This window comes from Limulus polyphemus, unplaced genomic scaffold, assembly GCF_000517525.1.
Source record: "Limulus polyphemus unplaced genomic scaffold, Limulus_polyphemus-2.1.2 Scaffold221, whole genome shotgun sequence".
In the NCBI taxonomy this organism is placed as follows: Eukaryota; Metazoa; Arthropoda; class Merostomata; order Xiphosura; family Limulidae; genus Limulus; species Limulus polyphemus.
In genome coordinates, this window is record NW_013665831.1 from 549,389 (window position 1) to 569,460 (window position 20,072).

A 20,072-nucleotide genomic window follows, 5' to 3' on the forward strand; every position below is an offset into this window, starting at 1 on the left:
GACAGATTTAAAACACCTGTCTCTAGATTAAGAGTATAAGTTTTGGTAGCTTTGATTCTTGATGACATATTTTCAGTAACTAGTGTAGGATAAACTGTAGAAACAGTTGACAAATGAACAACTTATTAAATGATGTTTCAATATATGATTGACAATAATATAGTTCGCTGTGATTTACCATTAATGTCTCGATAAACTATACATACACCATTTCAAGAGTAAATTTCATCTCGAAGGTGAGGCACAATTCGTCTTTTTTCTACCACCTCAGTAGAAAAGTTACTTCAGCTTGACAAACTGTGATAACCCATTGATCTTGTAGTAAATCACATCAAAGGATACATTTTCAATAATTGTGGTAACTATACAAGACGCGTAACATGTTTGGCTGTGTTTTTAGCCTAGATTTACCAAAACTTTAGTCAACTTTTACCTTCCTTGCCTTGCTGCAGCATCAGGTAAAATTAGCGTACTTCAGGCTGCCCATTAATGTTATTGTTACTCGATGGCTATTTGCGCTAACTGTACTTAATCTAGAGGTAAGAAAGCTAGTAAGCACCACCCACCGCTAACTCTTGAGCTACTCTTTTTACTAACAAACAGTGGGATTGAGCATCACATTATAACGCCCCTTAGCTAAAATGGTGAGCATGTTCTGTGACGAGAATTTGAACCCACAACCCACAGATTGTGAGTCAAGTGCCCTAACAACCAAGCCATGCCAGGCCTCATTGATCAGAAGTTCAGTTGCAGGTGTAGGTTGAAAAATGCTGTATCTATTCAGTTACAGAATTGCCTTGGTTTAAAAGTACATTCAGACTCAGGATATAGAGGTTTTACATGTTGCCTTTAAAACATATTAATGATTGAGTGATACATATAGCTATAATACTGCTATTCCCAAAGCAACAGCTCAAACAACTTGCACTCCAACCCATCCCATTACTCCCACTACATACTGTTTTTTTTTAACGAACAGATCTCTAGGTTTCAGCACAGAAGAAACAAGGTTTAAGGTTACATAAATTAGTTCCTACACACATGAGCTGACTCGGGTTAGTAGACGCTAAACCCCTAATTTCTGACCATGAGAATCAGGTTACACTTACATTGTCTTTTCCTCAGCACTTCTTCTAGGTACAATTTAAACGTTTCATACCGAAGGTGTTACTTCCCACTATCTAATAGCACACTCACAGACTACATTTTCACGCACTTTTGGCTGTATTTTGTTCTGAAACTATGTTAAGAAAGTATTTGGTAAGATTGTATTCTTATAAAATATTCCCATCTTCAAGATTGGAATATTCCATCATAATCAAATAAAATATACAGTACACCGAGCTTACATTTGATATAAAATGTATGCACCGTTGATAATTTCACCGACTGATGAATATTTTGGTTTAAACCAATTGAAATATCATGAACTAAACTTATCGAAAGACAATAAACAAAACTGAATCTTCTCTTGGACACAGTGTGAATTTTCTTACAAGATTTATCTTTCAATGCAAACTCGTTACCTGACAAATATTTTAATGTCAGCGTTTCGTTGTTTGTTTCAGCGTAAAGGACATTGGGCTATCTGCTGTGTTTACAGCAGAGTATCGATCTCCAGATTTTTGTGTTGTAAGTCTGTAAACTTACCGCTCACCCACCGGGAGACATTTCAATGTCAAAAATGAAACATCCTCTCATAATATTAATGAAAATAACAGGTACACTTATTTTGTAAAGAATACTGCTCAGGCCAGTAGTCACAGTTAACATGATATCGTCAAATCTTAACATTCAAATCATATCTTTTATTTCCACTTACATATTGCTTAACAGTTGTGTCCATTCATGTTATATAAACCTTATGAATGACTTTAGGTATTGTTCATATATCTGAATGAAACCACACACATTCGTGCATATATTGGCATATATAATACCAGACTGTCTCTGGCATATGTGCAATTTACTTCAGTATTTATCTTGGATTGCCATCCTCAAGAGTTTCAACAATTGTGGTCTTTAACGTGTCATGTTCTTGAGCCATGAAGTTCGATATTTATTTTTCCTTTCAGGCATCACAAAATTAATACTCCCCCAGTGGCACAGCGGTATGTTTGCGGACTTAACTCGCTAGAAACCGGGTTTCGATACCCGTGTTGGGCAGAGCACAAATAGCCAATTGTGTAGCTTTGTGCTTAATTACAAGCAACAACAACACGAAATTAATAATTTCTGAAAGAATTAAGCTAAACTAAGATATTTCATCTAGGATTCTTGGAGCCAAAGTTAACTTTCATGCTGTTACTAAGGTATGGTTATTAGTACACATTTGGAGGAAACACAACTTTCCCACTGGATACAGAGAAGCTATATACACAACAACGTGTGAGGGTTGTATGGTATGTTACATATAACTTTCATCATTTAGTTAGATTAAGTAGATAATTCTCTCAACAGATTAGAGGATATTTTGTCTCAGAAAATCACTTAGTAGCTTGTAATTACAACTTCTAGCAACTATATTTAGTTGTAATAAACTGATGACATGCTTGATATTATGCCTAATCACCTAAACTGTCTTAACTCTTGATAACTGAGTGGCTCATACAACTTAATCATTTTGTTAGACAATATCACCAGATATCTCAAGAAGCAAAGAACACTATTTACTTTCAGCTAAGTTTTCAGCCACTAATTATAATATCCAGCCCTTCAAACTGTAGAGATACTAAATATTATATTTACTATTTTAAGCCACAGTCCCAGAGTTTCTTTTCAATTATCAGATTTTTCGCTTATAACACTATTCGTTTTAACCATGATAATCAAATGAAAATCACACAATCTAACATATAGATTGCATGATGAACATCACTTGCTAGCTCAGAAAACTAGCAAAGAATTCAGCAATGTGCTCCATAAAGATTACATCTCTGTGAGATTAAGTAGGTTATTCTTGTAAAACAGTGGACGTTTTGTCTTATAAATGATAACTCATTAGCTTAAAAAAGTAAAGGGTTTTAAAGCCTGTCGACGGTGTTTTCAAACAACTGACTATGAACTTCAGTTGTGCAAACTCTCAATACTAACACCAGTCATCCTAACTTTGATAATCAAGGGTAAATCACACAATGTAACATATACATGTACACTGCACAGTGAATATAACTTGTTGGTCCTGAAAGCATGGATTCTTACATCTTTTCAGTCAGCAACATTTCAACCATCTATCATTCTGAAGCTCCATTACACAGCTCAGAAAGCAAGGATTGTCAAACCCTTTGATCCCATTAATCTTAAATTAAGAAATGGTCCTAATATATATTGAATGATCAGATTTAATCCTGGTTATATCAATCAAGAGGCCATCAGCATCTCAACCATAAATATTGAACTGTCATTCACCTCTAAATATGGTGCTTCCTCTTCTAGTTGATCATGAACAGTCAAAAAAAGTATGTTCGACTCTTTAATCCATATACTGATCTTTCTTAGCTGTACCTTTAAATGTCGGGGCAAATATATGTAGTCTTACTAAAGAAAAAGAAAAAAAAACTGTGAGAGCATCATAAACCTTTCTCTTATGATCTCTCAGCCAACACCTGACTGATATGTCATTGGTATCATGTGTAAATGGTAGTAGGTATTTACAGTGATCCTGACCCTCATACAACTAATAAGTTATTGATTCAAGGTGGCAGAATGACGAGTTGCTCTTTTCATCTCGTCCATCAGATCTGTTCGATCCCAGATTTCTCCATAACCTATAGTTGTTCTAAAAGGATACCTCCAGGCTTAGTTAGGCTAGTGAATGTCCCATGCATCATCGTCTTCACAATTAGATGTTCACCATCTCACCCATTAGTGAGATAGCTCCTGTTTGCAGATTGTATGTGTCAAGTTCACCTTAGTCTTTCTTTACTACTCTCTCCTGGCTTCGACTAGAGCTAGGGTGTTATTGCTCTGGTTAGCAGAGACCTGAAAGTCGTATAGAGGTCACCAAAATTGATCTCAGACTCGCCAGTCACTATACCACCAAAGCGACTCTCAGTTATTCATGCCTTCCTCACAATGAAGTCGACATCAGGGTAGTGAGCTCAGTCAGTCATTCTGCTAGTTTGTCTTCCTGAGTCTGCAGCAGCAACGAGAGAAGCCATGGACCTTTCTGTGCAGCATTCCTCTCATACAATCACATCCCTTCAGGGAGTAACTCTACGTTTTTCTCATACGTCCTTCATGCTGTGGAAAATATAATTTCCTTCAAATGAATATTTTAAAATTTGAATAGAAGACTTTAAATAAGAGCAGTATACACGTAAGACAAAATATTATATCCTGTGGTCAAGAAACCAAACTTTTCTCCTTACCTGTCCACTCTGTGCTACTTTTAGGTAAGACTGATTCCAAACAGAGTGACAAGACGAGTCCACTTAATGACTGGATAATTGAAAAGGTATTTACTGCAATGTAATTATATATTTTTTTACTAGTTAAGTCGTGATAAAGGAATAAAGACTGAAAACACAAACGTACAATCACAATAAACAATCTTCATTTAAAACAAATACAGTTAAAGTGTATCTTTAAATGGTTACAAAGAATAGTTGCCTTTACTGGAGAGTTAGTACAAAGTTAATGATTCTAGATTCCAAACTGTGATTCTCTTGGTCGCGTTCTAGGCTGAATAATTCCCACTTAGGTACTCAAATCGTTAACGTTAGCATTACCCAGAACGAGTAGCACTACAAACGTGATTAGGCATTCTCCAATAAATACAAGAGGGGTCGTTGTTTCTAGTGGTCACCTGGCCAACATGAAAAGAAAATATATCTTTCTAACTTAACATACGATCCCCAGTGACTTAGTTGTAAGTCTACTGATTTACAACATTAAAAATCAGTTTACGACGTCAGTGGAGGACAAAGAACAGATAGTCAACTATGTAGCTTTGCGCTTTACAACAACCAAACCAAACCATACTTCACTTTTTATAGAGGACCTTACAGCTTTCTTTCCCATGAGAAGAAAAAAAAATGCTACTCTAGGAGAATGATATCGTACAATGGGCAGCTAAAGTGAAAGGAAGTTAAGAACATTACTTATAAACCTAGTGTGAAAATAGCACAAAGTGACAAATGTTGACAGTTTCTATATTAATGCAGGGCTGTATAAAACACATAGTCTACATATAAACGACAGACATTCTTTACTGATATCGCCCCATATTATTTATATGTATCACAGTTTACACTATTTATATGTATCGCAGTTCTTTCCTCAAACTACTTCTACATTTCTTGGCGTTGATTTCACGGTACATCTATCTGTCTATCTATTTATATATCTTTTCGTAGAAAAATAAATTATTCATTTTAGTAATAAAACAACAAAACACAAATTCCAGTCATTATTTTATCAGCATCACTCTCTGTGAATCTTCGTTAATTGAATATTTAAAAGATGTGTTAGCTACATGCTCCAATGAGACAAGAAGAATCTAATGACATAGGACAATCTGTTATGCTCAAATGCACGGTTTCACACCAGTCGCTAACACAAGAAACGTTTAATTCTGATGGCATAAGAGAATCAACCTTCGATAAATCAATTACACACACGCCGCAAAATGTCATAATGAAATTACTTGTCACCAATGGAGTGGATCACTTTTTAGTCTGGCTGTTAACTATTTCATTATATCGTTGGATACTCAGACAGAATTCACGAGAAAATGGCTTTTTTCTCAAATGTTTGGCCTTAAGTTTTGTATTATTTTATAATTTTTACCGTTATGATTGCAAATAGAAATACTTGGATAAAGACATGATGCATATCATCAGCAAAAAAGACAATTCTTTTAACAGATAAGATGAAATGTTGGTGCACAGTTTTAGTGTAGTGAGAATCTTTCATCAAAATTTCAAAAGTTATAACAATTCTTATAAATATTGGGCTAAGCATGGTCTAATCGTTAGTCTGTTGGAATGCAGACCTAAGGGTCTAAGGTCCGAGATGTGTAACCGTTGGGTGCTCTCTGTACTTTTAGGTACCGCTCTCTGACTTCGCCGTTTAACCACGTGCACATAGAATGTTGTTCATGTTAAAAACCCCATGGAATTCCTTATTAACTATCTTAAGATTTTTGTATAACTGTTATGGCACTAGTTAGCAGTGCAAATATTTTGTTCTTAAGGTTATTTTGTTATTAACATTAACTTAAGATAAATTATGTTACCAAATAACATATAAAATAAATGTATCGAGTGTTAACGCACTGCGACAGTTTCTATAGAAATCTATCTAATTACAAAGTCTATTTTCATTTACATAAAATGCAAAGCGTTAGACTAGGAATGATTGTCATAACAAATGAGATAAAAAGTTGATCTCTCTAAAATCTCTTAAATGTTGGTTTTATAGTCTATTTTTTGCAAATATGTTATGGTGCACAGTAAATTATTTCAAAGAATGCAACCAACAGTACAGCCTAATTTTTCTTGTTTTTTTCTAAATATTGCTTTCATGTGAGGCAAATCTAAACATGACTAAAGACTGATTTGGAAAGTTTTGGAAGGTTATGCTCATCAGAACTTTCCCTTTCCCTAATTTGAGAGGAAAGTAATTACAAGCTTTGAATTGCAATTAAATGTTTATAAATTTTTCTAGATGTCAGTAATGTGTCTGAAGCTTATAAGCTTATACACCTCATGACTAACCTAGAAGGATTGTGCACGAGTTATATAAAAAAAAACAGCTCAAATATCTCTGAAAATTAGATAGGTGGCGCTGCTCTTAGAGAAATCATAAGTGTTTGTTTGAAGTTAAGCACAAAGCTACACAATGGGCTTTCTGTTCTCTGCCCACCATGGGTTTCTAGAGTTTTTGGTCTGCAGACATGCAGCTGTGCCACTGGGAGGCATCATAAGCCTTCTAAGGCTTAGATACATTATTTTGAAGCATCATAAAAAAAATTAAAAAGAAAAATATGGTTCTTTTTTCTTCTTTTATCTTTATGGGTTTGGAGTTTAATTGCTTAATTTCGTAATTCCAATCCTTTTAAAAACTTGTAATACATGAAGAAGTGCATACCACACGATTTCCAGTAGTTAAAACTGTCCACTGACATCTTTTATACAACGTAACCATAGTAGTTTAAATCAATATTTAACTATTCCTTGGTTGGCCGTGTGTAGCTCTCAGGATTTTAGAGCTAGCATGCCGGGTTCGAATCCATGCGATATCACAAAATATTCCCCACACTTTAAGTTATGCGGAGTGCCGTATAACAATAACAGTTAATCCCTTAACGTAGGTTGTGAGTAGTAGGGTGCAACTGATTGACTGACTTCCTCTGATCAGTAGTTCAGAATTACAGACGGTGGCAGATAGTTTTAGATGTAAAACTATTCCCTTTGATCTTTGTTATTGTTAAAGTTATATATTCATCTTAAAATTAATAAATGCATTTAATGAAAGTTATTTGAAAACATTAACACTTATCATTCTAAGACACTGAGTAACAATATTTTTTAATAAAATGTATTATGATTCTAATACAAAAAATCAACGCCGCTTGTCTGTTTTCTTAAGTGTGTTTTGTATTGAAAAGAAAAATAAAATCCATGTTTGAAAATTGACTCAAAACGTAAACCGTTCGTAGTAATCGTTCAGGAAAAGGTTTCAACCTATAGAAAGGTCAAACGGGAAGATACTTTAGTTTTATTAAACACTTCCAGAATACCCCACATTCGATGAACAGGATTCGCTGTAGCTCAAAAACGTTCTTCCAATAAAACTAAGGAAGTGTGTCCTCATTCTTTGAAAGTCTAACAAACGTATTCCCGGCTCTTGTGACGTACATGATAGTTCATATATACAAGAAAGTACAACTGAGCATTTAGACAGAATAGTCTCTTTCTTTTTTAGTAGAATCAGTAAATAGACAGCATTGTAAAATAAACGTATCAATTATTTAGGAAACCATGAACACAGGGATATATTTTCACCTCTGTGTGTGTGTGTTTTACTGTCAGCAAGATTTCTCGAAAACGGCTTAATGGATGTGGACGAAAGTTGATATACATTTGGACTATGATCCATCTTAGAAGTGATTAGTTTTTAGAGAGTAAAGGTCACAGCAACGTCACGAAAGTCCAAAATATTCCTATATGTTAACATGGAGACCGATTTTTCACACCATTTTTGCTCTGTAACTCAGTTAAAAATGATCCGTGTTCGTTGATATCGACGGACATACGGACACATTTTCGTATTTTTTGAAAGTCAGATATAATCAACGCTTCGTAACGGAAGTATGCTCTCTACTGAGTGTCCCTCTAGTGTTACATGTAACACAACTGGTATATAACTTTTTTTTAATTACCTTCACGATCTTTCCTCATTTAAAGTGTTTGGTGGAGCATTATACTGTACTTAGTGATTTATATAAACAATGCACTTATAACAATACTACATTAAAACTGTTTATTCTTCAAACTATTGACTCATTGCATCATATTGAGTAATTTTATGATTTTTTTCCCTAATAAAGTACTGTTAAAGATCGGACAAAATAATTGGGACAAATCTGTTGTTTCCTCTTTGAAATACACAGGGAAGTCCAGTAGTTATTAGTGGGATTAATCACAATATTAACTGTACTTTTGGTTACCTTTTTATATGTGCTTCATAAGTTTTTTGGACCCTATGATCAATAAAGTCATAAATTATAAGCATTAAGTATAGTGCATAAATAATATAGATAAATCTGTTTGAAAATATGTCATTTCACCTCAGAGGTCGTCATGTGTTTTGGCTTATAGTACGAAATAGAAATGTAAGGTGTACTGGAATGATTAGCTGTTTATATTGATGACATCGGTAATGTAATATGGACCCTGCTGCTAATTCTAAATTAAATATTTTAAACATAACAGAGATAGATTTTCATCATTTAATTATAAACTGTGTCCTGAGGCCGTGCGATAGAAGAGAAGAATATGTAAATCATAGCATACGATAGAAATAAAAAAAAATATAATATCGCTAAATAAAAAAGCAATGTAGGACTGGCTACTGAGTTTCAAAGACAGAACAAAACAAGACAGGGATGGAAGTGAACATATCACTTGATCGGCTAATGACCACATAGTCATAGCACACTAAGCTGTCTCAACTTTAGATGGAGAATAAATTTCGTACATTACCGGTTTCCCCACTTTGTCTATCAAAAGCTTGGTGTTTGGATATAATTTCAACTTTAATCGTTATACCTTTCTGTTAGTTAACTTTATAATACTACTTTTATGATTATTTTACTATAGAATAACATCTTATGATTGGAAATTCTGATTCTATTTGTTTTGTCAATGAGGAAGCCAGAATTGTAAGGATTATATTCTCCATTTAAAGTCGAGACAGCTTAGTCTACTATGTGATCATGAGCTGGGTCAAGTGATATGTCCACGTCGTCCCTATCTTGTTTGGGTCCTTTTTTTCAAGTTCAGTAGCCAGCCCTACATAGCATTTTTATTTAGCGATATTTTTTCCCTTATACTTGTATGTTTAATTTTTTTTATATGATGGTGTACGTGGATTACTGGGTTATCGAACGTATTCTAAAGCTTTATAAATTTTGCATAGAATAATAAAAAATAGGTAGTCAAACATCGTGAAGACTGTTTTCCTCTATCAATTGATGATAAAACCATATTTCCTGCTAGTACTAGGTAGGCGCTAGGTCTATTGAAGAAACATGATGATGAACGAAAATATGAAATCTTGGTTTTGGCTATTCGCCGGTTTTCGACTTTGGGACGCTCTGGATAGCTGAAAAGCAGCATATACACTGGGGGTAGGGCGGCTAAGCCAGATAGCTCTCCATATATAGCTTCTGATATAGAAGAAAATCCAGATGACTTTTGCATTGCTTCAATACTGGCGTCCGTGCCATCCCTACATAGAGAATGCTAGTGGACTTTCCGATAAGTACGTAACGTTTATTGGAGAAACAGAATGTAATTTTGTTATTGAACATCCTGTTTGTTAAAGTTGAAAATAACAAGACAGGTGCACGTTAATCATAATAAAAAGGTATTTTCAGGCATCATTGGACTTAATAATTTAAGCTGAATCCTATACTTGACCTATTAAATTAGATAAATCATGAATAATAATGTATTTGTTTCAACAGTTTCCTCTTAACAGAAAATCTGAAAGACACTTTTGCATTTATTTTGTTACAGATCAATTGTTACGTCTCTGTGCGTTGTTTAATAAGATACCAGATTAAAAAACTAAACATTTACTCTGTTCCCAATTTGAATTTAATCATTATTTTACGTATGGGGGATAAAGAATTGTTTCAAACAACACACCAAATTTAAAGCACTTTTATAGATTACCCAACCAGAAGGCATTAGTAGGTGTATATTTTGTAATTAACCACTAGATATGGTTCCAACATGGAATACGAAGTATTAAAAACTCTTTAATAATGAAAAATTCTTTCATTATGGACGTTTCGAAATTTCTTCAAATTTCACCACCAGCGTTAAAACCTCAAAAAGCTAGTTCACAATATTTTAACTACGAAAAATAGAAGCTAGAAATTTCTGATATAACTACTTAAATAACAAGATTTAAACGGTAAGAATATAACTAAATGTACAATGAAACGTGCAGCAGAAATATCTTTAATGATATTGTTAAGAAAAATTTATAAGTAAAGGCCTAAATACCAATATAAACACTACATCATTAAATACAATAATAATAAAATAAAAACACTGGGAATCGATTCGATTAGTTTAAATAAGGACGAGTTGATGTTAATACTTAGTGTTGGGTGATAATTGAAAATGGAGAGGCTTTCTTTAATAAAAAAATCATTGTTTGTGGTCCGAGGTCGAGAATTTTAAAGTTGTCTAGAAGTATGGTGTGGTTGTTATTCTCACTATGAAACAAGAGTCACGTGAATTACTTAGCTTATATCCATGTGCACATATTTGTAGGTGACATGTAGTTTTACCAATATATATGTCATTTTACAGCTATCACAAGTGTATTTGTATACGATCCATGATTTTCAAGAAGTTTTTAATTCTAAATGTTGACTTAGATACTAAACGTAGCTTAATTTGTGGGTAATAGGTTTTGTAATTTGTTTTGTTGGTTTTTTGGAATTTGAGCTTAAAACTTTATTTGTCCATAAAAGAAGTGGTAAGAACTAGTAGATATTTGAAAACAGTGTGTGACTTCTTGGTAAGCTCTAGTTTATTTATTAAATATATTCGTGTGATAGTGTAAGAAAATAATGGAATAGCCATTATTCTGTACCATGCTATGAATTTTGGAGATTTCAGAGTGAAGACAAAAGTAGTCAGCACATATGTTATAAATTTATATGCTCTGTTTAAGAGATTTATAACAAGGTTATGTTTAAAGCCATTGCATTTTTTCATACGGTAAACAGATATAGCACATATATTGTTTACCTGGACGTCTAAAAAACTAATTTATTGTTTTCTTCCTTCTCACCTGTAAAGTTCATGCATGGATGTAGTGAGTTTAAGGATACTAAAAAATTCTTGATGTGATCAGTGTTGTGAAAGAGTAAAAAAGAATCATCAATGTATCTTCTATATAATACTGGTTAGTAATAGACGTTTGGCACTAGTAAATGATGGAGCTGAGTATGTATGGACTCTGTTAAAAAACCTCTGAAGAAAAGAGAAGATACCTGAAGAATGGAGAGAGAGCCTATTGATATCCAGATGCAAGCAGAAAGGAGATGATATTGAGTGTGAAACAACTTAGAAATAAAACTGGTGGAGACCTGATGAAAGAGAAAGAAAAGGTACTGGAAAAGAGAATGAGAGAAGTCGTAGACATCGACGAGATATAGTTTAAGTTTCGCCCTGGGAGAAGAACAATAGATGCAACCTTCATTCTGCGACTGTTGCAGGAGAAGAAGTAGCTTGAAGGAAACAAGAAGCTATACCATGCATTTGTAGAGTTGGAGAAAAGGTGTGACAAGGTGCCAGAAGAATTAGTATACTGGTGCCTCTGAGAGAAAGGAGTACCCGACAAGCTGATCAAAATAGTGAGGGCTTCTTATGAAGTAGCGATAACAATCATGTAGACGATATATGGAGAAGCGGACAAGTTTGAAGTAAACGTTGGGCTGTACCAAGAGTCAGTCATTAGCCTCCTTGCTGTTCGTCATTATCATCGACGTCTTGAGTAAGGAGTACCGTAAGGGACCATATGGGAGCTACTATTCGCCGCTGATCTTGTCCTAACAACTAAAAGTAAGAAGGAGTTACAAACGCAAATGAATGCCAGAAAACCGGAGCTCACAGTGAGCGGAAGGGGTAAAAAGAAAGTCAAGATCTCAAATATATACGGGAAGCCGCTGAAACAAGTAGAAGGCTTTAGGTACTTGGAAAGTGCAATCCATAGTGAAGGCAGAAGTGATAAATGTAGTTCCTCGGTGGGACAGCGGTAAGTCTACGGATTTACCACGCTAAAATCAGGGATTCGATTCCCCTCGGTGGATACAGCAGATAGCCCGATGTGGCTTTGCTATGAAAATACAAAAAGAAAAAGCTGTGAGAGATAGGATCCAATCGGGTTGGAAGAAATGGAACGAAGATCCACAATCATATGTGACAAACTAGGTTACCAAAAGCACTGAATACAAAGTGTATAAGACCGTGGTTGAACCGATGTTTCTCTACGGAGCCGAGACCTGGACCCTAATTGAGAAGGCTTGTTGATAAAAACAGATATGAGAAGGCTGAGGTGGCTGTTGGAAGTGTCGTTGAAAGAGAAGAGAACGAATAGGGAAATTAAGGAAATAGAATCGAGAAAAAGACAAGAGAAGAGAGGCTGAGGTGGTTCGGTCACGTGAAAAGAAGAGAGGAACAAGCAATAACGAGAGCATCAGAGCTTCCAGTAGCCGGCGAGAGAAGACAGGGAAGTCCAGTAAAGCATTGGAAAGATGGGATTAAAGAAGATATGAACGAGACAGGAATCGCAGAAGACTTTGCATTTAATAAAGACGATTGGAGGAGAGCAACAGGTGTGAAGGACGGCGACCCCTGCCAAACGGAAAAGCCGAATAAGAAAAAAAAAAGATTAGAGAAGGAATTAACCAGATATTGGCAATCATAATATTGGCAAAAGTCGGACCTAGGGGTGATCCCATCGCCACTCTGTCTTAGCTGACCATTAAAAGCGAAGTGATTGTTTTTGAGGGCCAATTTAGGGAGCTTTTTGAACTTTTTCGGTTAAAGATACCAGTGCAGGGCATCATTGTTTGGGAATAACTGTTTAATAATTATTCAAATTATTTCCTCTGGTGGAATGTTAGAGACTAAGAGACGGATATCAAAGCTGATATCACTGGCTTGAATTAGGAAATTTAGACATCTCTTGAGCAAAGTAAAAAGAGTATTTAATAGTAAATTCATTATCAGTTATTGAACTTAATGCAGGTACAATATATTTAGCCAGTTTGTAGACATGAGAACAGAGAATAAATAGAATAGGCCTGAGGGGCAAACCATTAAACCATTTTTGTGTATTTTCGGTAAGGCACACATAAAACGGAGTTGATAAGCTGTAGGATAAAGTGGAATCAGGAATGAGTTTGCATTTTCTTAAGTTTCTTTAAGTCCGTTGAAGTGTTTCCTGACGCTTGAAAGTAAGCTGAAGCTATTTGTTACCGAGGTGTTTAAACTTTGTTCTATTATTCAAATTTCTCGATGATGACTTGCTTAAGCTTACTCTTAGTATTTAGGGCAGTATTCAGAATTAAAAACTTGTTTAAAACCAAAAACACTGCCCCTTCCTATGGATGAGTCGTTCATAAATATTTTTGTGGTAGCTCTAAAGTTACCTATGTGGGTAAAAGTACACGCCATCTAGAAATATGAACACATGGTAATTTCAGCTAGAAGTGGATGTAAGCTAATTAATCCACCCAAGTCTTGTATCCGTTTACACAGTGAGAATAACAACAACCCCACTCTTCTAGAAAACTTTAAAATTCTCGACTTCAAAATCACAGGTTACGAACTTTTTATTAAAGAAAGCTGGGGCACACATGTGGCTATTACAAAAGCGGATTTTGAGGCTCATGTTGGGGCTTCCTTACAGTGCAATTATTACTATCAAATTCAAGGAATGTGGTATTTTTACTATTTACCAGGCCTGTGTCTATCGATCCATCTGTGTTACTAAAGATATCAACATTTTAAATCTTAATCTCAAACTGATAATTCTTTCTAGACAAAACCCTTACTCCTTTGGTCACTACAATCTATATTACTGTCCAAGAAGTGTTACAGTTCTAAGTTCTATGTATTTTCCTACTTGACTCATGTTATTTCAATTCGACTGAAGCAAGATGTTTGAATCACTCTTAGTTTCAGATCACTTAAATAAAAAGTTTCTAATTATGTTTTTTCAATATTTTTCTACATTTGGAATAACGATTGTGTAAAACATAGTTTGTGTTTGGTTACTTACCCTATATGGCTGTAACTTTGTAAATAAAAATCAAGAATAAATATGAAATTATCACCCAACACAAAATAATAACATCAACTTCTCTACTTTGTCTTTAATCTTATCACTTCGACATTCCCAGGGTTTTTATTGGATTATTACTACTATTATGTTTAAAGATGCAGTAGTTTGTACTTATATTTAAGCGTTTCTTTATAATGTTTTCTCTTAACAATATTATTCAACGTTTTATTTACATTCCATTATATTGTTTTCGTTTAAATATGTGTTCTTTGTAACTTTCGTTTGTTTAAAAAACTACTCACATGAGTGCTAATGTTTTTTTTGTTTTTTTTTAATTTCGCGCAAAGCTACACTAGAACTATCTGTGCTAGCCGTCCCTAATTTAGCAGTGAAAGACTAAAGAGAAGGCAGCTAGTAAATCACCACCAACCGCCTATTCTTTTAACAACGAATAGTGGAATTGACCGTCACATTATAACGCCCCCTACGGCTGAAAGGGCGAGCATGTTTGTTGTGATGGGGATTCAAACCCACGACCCTCACATTGTGAGTCAAGCGCCCTAACGTCCTGGCGATGCCGAGCCGTTGGTTTTCTTTTGTTTTGTTTTTTGTTGTTAAAGTACTGTGAATTAAGTTTTTGAGGTTTTTAGCGCTGATGAAATGAAGAATATGGTAAGCATAATTTCTTCTCACAAATATAATGAAATATCATATTGTTAAGTCCTGTAAGAATTATTTTTTCTGATTGCACAATTAACACATTCTTTAGTTCAAACACTGCGTATATATAAGTGTATGAATATTTAATTTCTTTCAGAGGGATATAGGAAACTGTATAAGCTGGATGGAGAAGTGGTGGTCTCTAAAGTTGGTGGCGCTAATGTCACTCGTGATGCAAGGTACTCACTATTTTCATCTTTATTCAAACTTTGACAGCGCTCACTTATTATGATGTTCAGATTAGTCAGATAGGGCTACAAGATATGATATGATTCATCAATAACTAAGACATGTACAAAAACTTCAAAATGTTTCAAATCTGTTAAAATGACACAAAAACTTCCCTTTCCTAACCCGCAAAAATAAGCTCGCTAACTTTTAATATTATGCTAACTGCAAAACGTATGATATAATTGTGTTGATAACGTTCGTGACGATTTGGTAAAACAAATATATATTAACAGGAATATTATCTTTCAACAATAAATCTCTTCTTCATCTTTAAATGAAAAGTGAAAATCACGTAATAATTAGGCAAGTTTAAGATATTTTCCTGCTTAATGTATTTTGTTTTGTTTTCCACCTATACCAATCCTGATATAATAAACATTTTCAAGAACAATATCAGAAAAATTATTTATATTCTAATCTTAGTCGATAAATCTCTAAGTGTGTCGAGTTCTTGTTCCAGTTGCTTTGCTCTCTGAGAAGCATAAACATTCTAGCTAAAGTACTCAGCAATGCAGAGTTTAAAATGTAATGTTATTCCACTGTTTTGAGGTGTAGCACACGAATATTTCATCTGATTCAAAAGTATTTGTATTGTGCGTGGCATTAATCGTCATTTTAGTTTAGTGCCATATATCCTTCTATCGAACTCCTCGCTCAGTTGAGTCCTCATTTGTGGCATTAAGGAGTAAAATTGAAAAATCTGCCAAATTAGAACCGTTCCTTTAATTTCTTATTCATTAGTCTTTGGGGAAGGGTACACCCAAGTTTTTCTTCAAAATTTCATCGAAGTTGGTTCAGCCAGTTTCACACAACAACCTGTTACCCCAGACTGACAGACAAACGGACAATTCTGCTTTATATAATCATATATATATATCCTAGAAAAGGAGAAAATATGTTAATTAAAAATCCTACTAACAAACATCTTGCTTAAAAAGACGTATTATGCAAGTACTGGGGGTATTCAATATACTTTCAAAATTCAAATTATAAAAGCTAAAATAGGATAAATACACGGTACAGTAAAACTGTGTTTCGCCAATGTTAAAGTAGCATTATCGGGTACTTTACGTAACATAACAAACAATTTACATACACCTAACGGGGATGTCACGAGCATAAATATGAACTTACTCCTTGCATTTTGTATATTTTATGTCTATCCTTTTAACCATTTTAATTTTCACTTTGAAACTTATCACAGACAGAGAGTGGACATACCCCAACACATGCTTATCAACATTTGAAAGATACTCAACGTCGCAGTGGATAGAATATTCTTTAAAATACCTAATGTTAATAAAAGTAAAATAAAATAAGCTATTATAATAAAGCAAGATAGACTTATGATAAATAAAATACAAGGGTCAGGTTTATATTTATGTTATGATAAAAGTTATACTCATTGTGTTAACGTTATGTGTATTTAAATGGTAGGTTCTGTTATATAAAGTATCTCATGATTCTACGTTAAAGATGACGAATTGTAGCTTTACTGTATGGTGTTTTTGTGTCCTTTCTTTTAGCTGTTTATAATTTTGATTTTTAAAATCATATTATCCTATCTCCTTTCATTCATAAATTATTTGTCTTTGTTGATTGAAGAATGTAAAGGTTAATTCATATTCTTGATATTTGTCTTTCCGTTACCCCTTTTGTATTTGTTTAGTGCAAAGAATAAATAGTCAAGTTCATTGTAAACATTCGTATCAATGTATATTCAAGAGCATCAATGCACGTCTCCAAAAGATTCGAAGAAATGTATTTACAACATATAAAATGTTAGAAATGACAGAAAGCTGGTTCTAATTATTTTGTAAATTTAGTTTCCTTAAGGTAAAAAGAAAGATTATAGTAGTTCGTGTATAGATATTTTCAATTTGTTGCCAGAAAAAAAATTATTTGATCTTCAGACTGGTTCCGTATTACAGGCTTTGCTACCCAATGTTACATTTGCAGCTGGAGTCCAAATGACAGAAACAACCAGACTGATCGTTGCACGGACGACAATTTTCATGGACAGAAAGTGTACAGCCATGAGTGTGACCATGGTTGTGAAACATTTGTTCAGTGGGATTCCAATGGTAAGGTTTGATTGTTAAGTTTCGCTTCAAGTTATTCAAGAGCTAACTTTGCTAGCCGTCCCTAATTTTAAAGTAATAGACTAGAGAGAAGGAAACCAATCAAAATATCCCAACATCAACTCTAATGATACTTTTTTCCAACAAATAGATTGATTGACCGTCACGTTATAAAGTCACCACGATTGAAAAGGCGATCATGTTTGGTGACAGGATGCGATCCCACGACCTGCAGATTGTGAGTTCAGTACTTTAACTACCTGGTCATTCCAGGTGATGGAATTCGATTCCACGACCTAAAGATTGCGAGTCGAGCACCCTAACCGTCAAGCCATATCAGGTGACGGGATTCGATCCCACGACTTGCATGTTTCGAGTCGAGCACACTAACCACTAGGCCATGCCAGGCTACTAGATTATCGACGACTTACATGTATTTTATTCGAGTGAATTTTTATATTTATATACAGAAAAGTTAATAGGGGAAAGAAATATTAGATGAATAAATAGAAGCTAAACTAACTAACATTTTACTGCCTTATATATGCGTATATTCTTTCACAAAATCACCTACAAGGTTTTATTTTTTAATACAGAAAACAAACTTTTTTTTGTCAATTGAGAGAGTGTAAGTAAATGGTACAGACGGTATTCACGATCTATGGCAAGAACAGAAGGATGACTGCCTAGGTTTCACAGCCTGTTCTTCAACCATCACTGTATGATGGCCCTGGTTGATGAGTTCTGCTTAGCACATTTCCTAAAATTTGCCAATCATACATAAACTACGACTTCAAAAGGTCCGTTTGAGCAACACAAAGATTTCTTTCCTGCTGTAATCACACCTGCCCTTTATGAGTATGATTCAACACTGTGCCATTTTTTTTTTTTGCATACTTTTAAAATCACGGAATAGGAAAATGTAATCCTCCCAGACTTGGATGCACCATATGCACTTGCAACTCACCACGTTTCAACTGAATTGAAATTAGAATGTCGGAGCCTTTAATAAATGTAATTACAGGCCAATGAAATGGTCAGGGGCAATTCTAAGAACTTATGAGAGAAAGTAAAGAAAAATATGTTACAATATGTGAACCACACTAGATCTGCCATATTCAGTGCAGACAAGGCCTTTCGCCAGTACGCAGGGCATATTGGATATGCAAGCTGTCGTAGATAGTGAATAACCTTCTGCACACAGCACCAGTTGTCAAATGCAAGTATTTATTGTAGTATTATGTATTGACTATATTATTTCTAGTACGTTAAAAGGCCCGATCTTTTTTCTATACTTAGGAAAAATAAGAGAAATGAAGAGAACTGCAAGAAATCAGACAAATTTAAGCTTCATATCTACAATTTTAACCTTTACAATTTCAGCCGCAAAGTTTAACCTACTTTACGCATATACTTTACGATTCAAGTTATCAAAGCTAACAATTTCACCCATAGTATAACTGCAAATAATTGCTAACGGACTACTTAACCAAACCAAATATAAAACTTTGAATTTCTAACTGATACAGTTAGATAGATGACTATGGATGGATTCGCCTTTTAACGTGAAATAAATACCAATCTAGGATTATTTTTGAAAAAAGAGCAAGCACAAAGGATCACATATAAAGTATAATATAAGCGCTTGAGTTTTGGGTCTTATTTTAAGTCTAATTTTAGATTATGAGTTTTTAAGAAAAAGTGCAAAGGGTATAGATTAAACTAGTAGTTTGTTGTAATTAAAGTTCTGGTTTCCTACACACGTTGTTTGATCCAAACATTCATCAGGATTTATTTCTTCTTCTTAGTGTTTCGAACTATTTTTACACGTTAATATCTGTGATAATATAGTTTGTTTGGAATTAAGCACAAAGCTACACAATGGGCTATCTGTGCTCTGCCCACCACGGGTATCGAAACCCGGTTTCTGGTGTTGTAAGTCCGCAGACGTACCGCTATGCCACGTTCGTTTTTTTATTAGTCACCAGCTGACAGCTTGAAGCTATCATTTATTTCAGTGTTCTTGTTACTTCGTGTGTATACATATATATCGTCAGCACTCTTCTAAGGATGCAGAACCTGTGTAGTTGAAAAGAACATCATTGAAGATGTATGAACGCATAGTAACCAGAGTATGATTAAACAGAACTTATGATTATACTATAATACTATAATACTTATGATTATACTATAATACTATAATACTTATGATTATACTATAATACTATAATACTTATGATTATACTATAATACTATAATACTTATGATTATACTATAATACTATAATACTTATGATTATACTATAATACTATAATACTTATGATTATACTATAATACTTATGATTATACTATAATACTATACTATAATACTTATGATTATACTATAATACTATACTATATACTTATGTATTATACTATTATACTATAATACTTATGTATATACTATAATACTATAATACTTATAGTATTATAACTACGTAATAATTATAGTATACATAC

At 34.1% G+C, this 20,072-nt stretch overlaps 1 protein-coding gene across 1 annotated transcript in view; it reads left to right on the forward strand.

The window, feature by feature from the left end:
- The window catches only part of LOC111085068, a 46,700-nt gene that overhangs the window by 24,489 nt on the left and 2,139 nt on the right, over window positions 1-20,072 (forward strand). Inside the window, exons 2-3 of the mRNA XM_022382152.1 lie at window positions 15,359-15,440; window positions 17,424-17,576. Coding sequence (XP_022237860.1) covers window positions 15,386-15,440; window positions 17,424-17,576 — 208 coding nt within the window. The 5' untranslated portion in view covers window positions 15,359-15,385. The remainder of the gene's footprint in view (window positions 1-15,358; window positions 15,441-17,423; window positions 17,577-20,072) is intronic.